We start from the raw sequence: 6220 nt of genomic DNA on the forward strand, positions 1-6220 counted from the left end.
TGCAAGCTAATAACCTTAGAAATTGATGCTGTACCATGAATAAAAAAAAAAAATCATTATTAAAACGGGGAATTAAGAACACGCACCTAGTGATTTGGTGTGCCTCTAACATTATAAACATATATCTTATAATGCTCAGTTGCATAAGCTGTCTGAGTGCAAACAAAAGCCGTTGTTGCTAAGTCCCAGATGGGTGACCATTCAGGATGTTCACCAATAAGTCAAGAACTTACACATACATTTACAAGTGTTCAAAGTAACTGTTTCTAAATATTGCAAACAACTTAATATGGTCATAGTGATTAATTTAACTAAAATATATAAATACATATTTATGTGTAATATAATTATTAATTTATCTTTTTCTAGTGAATGAAAATTATAGTACTTATAGTATTTCATATGCTGATATTTTAAATGGAAAACTCCGTAAGTATAAATTATAAATTACTTGCATTGTTATACTCAAATGTTTTTTAATATACACAGCTATTACAGATGTTTAAAAACATTACGGTAAATAATACACACTTAAGTACAGATTAATCAAATATTTCATTAATATGTATTAATGATAATACAGAGAGCGATTTACATCAAGAATTAGGGAACCAATTTTTTCAAGAAATTGAGTGATATGAAAAATTGTATTTTCGTTGTATTTCTTATTGACAATACGAATCGTATCACACTTACTAACAATCGTACAACAGTCATGTTAAATGACTTCAAAATATGTTTATATCACATATAAGTGTTAGTGGCCATTGAGTTATGATTTATAAATATATTTTCCTATACAATTTCCCTTAGTGAATTTGGAAATAATTATTGACGTATCGGGACATCTGACTGCTGTCGTGGTTTTTACACTCCACATTTTTTTTTTTTTTTTTGATATTTGATCAATATTATATATAAATTGAGGGTCATATTCATGGTATCAGTCTGACTTAATAATTTTAATACAATCACGTATGACATGTTTAAATTACTTACCAGTACGTGTCTAACAGCCGACCGTGTAGCACGTGTTTACTTTTCGCGAGTGCGCATTTATAAGCTCCCGATAGCACATCACCGTTGGACATACGCATACGGGAAATATAATTATATTATGTAACTTCCCTCCTATCGCGTAATGAGCAACGTTAATAAGACGGGCAGACCGTCATTATCGTCGGTCATTAGCAAACCGATAACGAATAAACCCAGTATTAAAACCAATGCAACACAAATAACCAAACCTACAAATGCATAAACTTCACAAACCACTCTCCTTAGTCGCTCAAAGATACCCAAAACCCCTACCTCCACCACCCCACCACACACTCCTACTCCGATTACACCAGCATTTCTGCCATCATCAACATCTACCCCGACCAGCGATATCAACAATCAAGTAATAACTACCAACATCACAACACACAAGACAAACCGTAATTATGCTTACCGCGGCATCTAATGAAAACTCTCCTAGTAGAGAACAAGCACTGGTGTTTAATTCTATAGACGGCATACCTCAAAGAGATTACATTGTTGCCATAGGTAAAATAATCTCGCCAAAGAACATTGTATCTGTTTCCCATATCAAATAACCGTTTTTGCATTTTTCTCTCAAGCAAGCAAATACTTGACTCACTCTTAGAAGCCACACAAAAAATTAAAATTAACGAACAGATAATACAAATACGCAGACTCATAAACCCAGCCAAGAGGATTGTCATTTCTAATGTCTGCCCCTCTATTCCCAATCACGTCATACTCGATGCACTTAAAAATATCAATGTTATCCCTGTATCCGAAATTGCATACCTAAAAGCAGGTATCAACATAGAGGGATATGAACACATATTAAGCTTCCGCCGCCAAATGTTTATTAAACACGAAGAATATCCAAACCTCCCCGGATCTCTACCATTACTACATAATCAAACAGAATATAGAGTTTTCTTTACCGACGATAGAATCATCTGTTTTTTATGTAAATCCACTGGCCACACCTCTAACAATTGTAAGAAAATTAATGTCAATCCCCAAACCGCTACTCCACCCGTACAACCTGAACCTGTGGAAGAACCTCCCTTGGAAGAACCTAGCTTATATCCTCATACTAGCATAAACACCCCAGAAATGAATATATCCTCCCCATCCTCACAAAAAAATCCTAATACTCCACACAAGCCCCTCCAAATAATGGAAGGAATCTCAGTAGACCATCAAACCAACGATACCCCTCAACCCTCCTCTCACAACCAGGCCGAAAAAACCGAGATAAATTTCAATGCACTTTGTGAACCACATAAAAGACCCTTGTCCGAAAATTCATCTCTAACAATACCTACCTCTCCCCCTAAGGTAAACTTAAACACCGACAGAAGCAGGAATAGTTCAAAAAAAGCTAAAGTAGATAGATCCCGTTCCAATTCCACATCTAAGATAGCCGACAAAATATCCGATGAACTCAAACCAGCAGAGGACATCTTCTCCAATGACTCACCCATCTCGTTACACCAATTCAAATATGTACTGGAGAACTATACCAACAAAAATCTTAATATCCACAATATCTGTAAAGACATCAATTCGGATATTACATCGCTTATGTTCTTGATCGATTCAATACGACCTAAGGTCACTGAACGTACAACTAAAGCCCAACTCACCAGACTGGCCAACTATTTATTCCAAGCACTTCCACCACCTCAAGACAATTAACATCACCTACAACCCCAATCAGCTCACTCTTAGTACTTATCACCACTCCTCGCCTAGTTTACTAGTCACAACCTATCAATACAAGAGCAAAATCTTATCTTCAAAAACAATTAACATGTCAGTTAACATTATACAATGGAACATAAATGGGTTCTACAGCAAATTAGAAGAACTCCAGCTAATAATCAAAGACTACAACCCCTCAATTATATGTCTACAAGAAACCAATTTTAATACCAAAAACAATCCCGCACTTCTCCACTTCAACATATTCAAAAAAAAAACAGAAATGTATGCAATAGATCGAGCGGAGGAGTCGCTATTCTGGTCAACCACAATTTCCCCACCGAAGAAATTACACTCCACACTGACTTAGAAGCCATAGCACTCTCAATCACACTTCCCCACATAACCTTAACTTTGTGTAACATTTATATACCCAACCAAAAAGATTTCACACTCTACGATGTAAAACATATCATCCAACAACTTCCCAACACGTTTGTAATTGTGGGCGACTTCAATAGCCACAGCGAAATTTGGGGTTCGAATAAAACCGACTACAGAGGTAGAATAATCGAAGAACTACTCTCAAACGACAGTCTTGTCATATTAAATAATGGTCAACCCACCAGAATAAACCCTTCTAACGGACATCCGTCAGCTATAGATCTATCCATCACCAACGCGTCCATATCTCACAAACTAGAATGGAACACTCTCCCTGATATATATAGCAGCGACCATATCCCTATAGAAATATCGATCACTCTTCCGATGGACAGTTCCCGCCTCAATTACCCCCCTATGTGGAAAATAAAAAACGCCAACTGGAATCTATTCTCATCTACATTGGAGATAAATACCCCCTTTCTACCTCCTCCTTCCAGAACGAGCATCACCACTGATGTAGCAAACCTTACCGCACTTATTCAAGATACTGCTAAAATTTCCATAGGCGAATATTTAAATAAGACTAAACATAGACCCAGAGTACCTTGGTGGAACGATAACATTAAAAAATCCATCCAAATCAAAAACAAAGAACTAAAAACATTTCAAACCTCCAAGACCCAAGAAGAATTTATCACCCTCAAAAGATGCAAAGCACGTACCAGATTCCTCGTAAAAAACAGCAAGGCCTCAAGTTGGAAAAACTTAGTGTCCAGCATACATAACCAAACGGACTCTTCCATTGTTTGGAAAAAAATCAAATCCATAAAAGGGACCAATAGATCTAACGTCATAAATCTACTGATTGACTCAAAACTCTCCACATCACCTTATGACGTAGCCAATTCTCTGGGACGTATATTCCATGAAAACTCTAGCAATGCTAATTATGACCAAGATTTCTTAAACTACTCGCAATGCTTATTATGACCAAGATTTCTTAAACTACTCGCAATGCTAATTATGACCAAGATTTCTTTAACTACTCGCAATGCTATGTAGACCCAGTCAACTCAGTAGATCCTCTCGACTTCCAGCAATCCCTACTCAATTCCCCACTGAAGATCGAGGAACTTGAAGATGCCCTCCACAACTGTAAAAGTAAATCTCCTGGCCCCGATGAGATTCCCTACTCCTTCATCAAAAACTTCCCAAAAAACACCTTAAACCACCTCTTAGCCATCTACAACTTAATTTGAAATAGTAACGTCTTTCCTGAATCTTGGAAACATGGTTATGTTATCCACATACTCAAGCCTAACAAAAATAAATTCATAGCAGAAAGCTACCGCCCCATTTGTCTACTTAACACCTTATGTAAGTTACTCGAAAAAATAGTCAATCGTCGACTTATATGGTTTATTGAAAACCTCAACTTTCTCACCCCTGAACAAAATGGATTCCGATGTAACAGAAGCACAATGAACAACCTTCTGACCATTAAAAATGAACTTCACTCTTCTTTAAACAACAAACAAAACCTGGGAATGATCAGCTTTGATATAGTCAAAGCATATGACACGGCGTGGAGACCCAGAATATTAAATAAACTCAACAAAATTATTGCCAAAGGATACATGCTAGATTTCATTTCGAATTTCCTCAACCACCGCACCTTTCAAGTAAAAACCTCTAACACGCTTTCAGACATCTTTCTCCAAGAAAGTGGGGTGCCACAGGGGTCCACTATCTCTGTAACTCTCTTCCTGATCGCTATCAATGATATAACTGAAGGAATTTCACGCCCAAACATACCTCTACTATTCGCAGACGACTTCACTATTCTTTGCCGCAGTACAAACGTTAATTCTATTCAATCGATACTTCAAGATTCCACTAACAAACTCACGTCCTGGTCGAAAACTTCCGGCTTCCGATTTTCTCCAGAAAAAACTAACCTTATAGTTTTCAGCCATAAGAGGAATAAGAAGAAAATACACATTAACATCGGAAACCAAGTCGTAGAAAACCAACCTAATGTTAAAATACTGGGCATCACTTTTGATCATAAAGCTTCATGGATCCCTCATATTCTCAACCTAAAGAACACTACTGTACCAAGACTCAACATCATAAAAACTCTAGGTCATACTTCATGGGGAGCCAAATCTCAAACCCTTCTTAAGATACACAAAGCATTCATACTATCGAAACTTGATTACGGCGCTCCAATATTCTCATCAGCGAAACACACTAAACTTAAAATACTGGAGACTATCCATAACTCGGGAATCCGACTCTCCATTGGCGCCTTCCGCTCTAGCCCCATCAAAAGCATATTAAATATTGCTGGAATTCCTTCCCTAGAAGTACGGTGGAGAGAACAAACCCACAAATTAGCAGCAAGAATATCAAGATCCCCCAAAATCAAATTCATCACCCTAAACATACATTTAATCACACATACATAAAATACGACCTCGAAAATATAATCCCATATGAAAAACCCCTATGTCCCCCATGGCAGTTCAACATGAATATTAACATTTACCTACATCAATTCCCCAAAAACTCAACCTGCCCTCACATTTTCAAGAATTCATTCAGAGACTTTTGCTCACGCATCCGCCCACAAACTCATATATATACAGATGCCTCCATCATCGAAGGGCGAGTCGGGATGGCTATCATATGAGATAAAACTACAATACAATGGAAACTCTCAAACAAATGTTCGATATATACAGCAGAAACCCTGGCGATCCTTAAAGCTATCGAGTTCACCATCTCTGAAATAAATGACAGCAATATTACAATATTTAGTGACTCCCTCTCCGCTCTTACCAGCCTCCAAAATCTTTATTCTCCGTCTGATATCGTCAGAAAAATTCAAAACACCCACTTCATAGCAAAACAACAGGACAAAAACATCACCTACTCTTGGATCCCTGGCCACTGTAACATAGACGGCAACGAACTAGCAGACACAGCCGCCGAACTCGCTCACTCTTCCCCAAATTCTCTCTCCTTACCCATTTTCTCCCTCATCGACATAAAGAGGGTCATCGAAAATGATACATTACTTCAGTGTCAAAAGGAATGGAATGAA

The 6220-nt window shown here is 37.5% G+C and overlaps 1 protein-coding gene across 1 annotated transcript; it reads left to right on the forward strand.

Moving 5' to 3' along the window:
* Window positions 1–4592: 4592 nt before the first annotated feature.
* LOC111042396 lies at window positions 4593–5582 on the forward strand. The gene has a single exon (XM_022326986.1). It carries the CDS (start codon window positions 4593–4595, stop codon window positions 5580–5582), a length of 990 nt encoding a protein of 329 aa, XP_022182678.1.
* Window positions 5583–6220: the final 638 nt, after the last annotated feature.

The sequence above is a fragment of the Myzus persicae genome, unplaced genomic scaffold (assembly GCF_001856785.1).
Source record: "Myzus persicae strain clone G006 unplaced genomic scaffold, MPER_G0061.0, whole genome shotgun sequence".
Lineage (NCBI taxonomy): Eukaryota > Metazoa > Arthropoda > Insecta > Hemiptera > Aphididae > Myzus > Myzus persicae.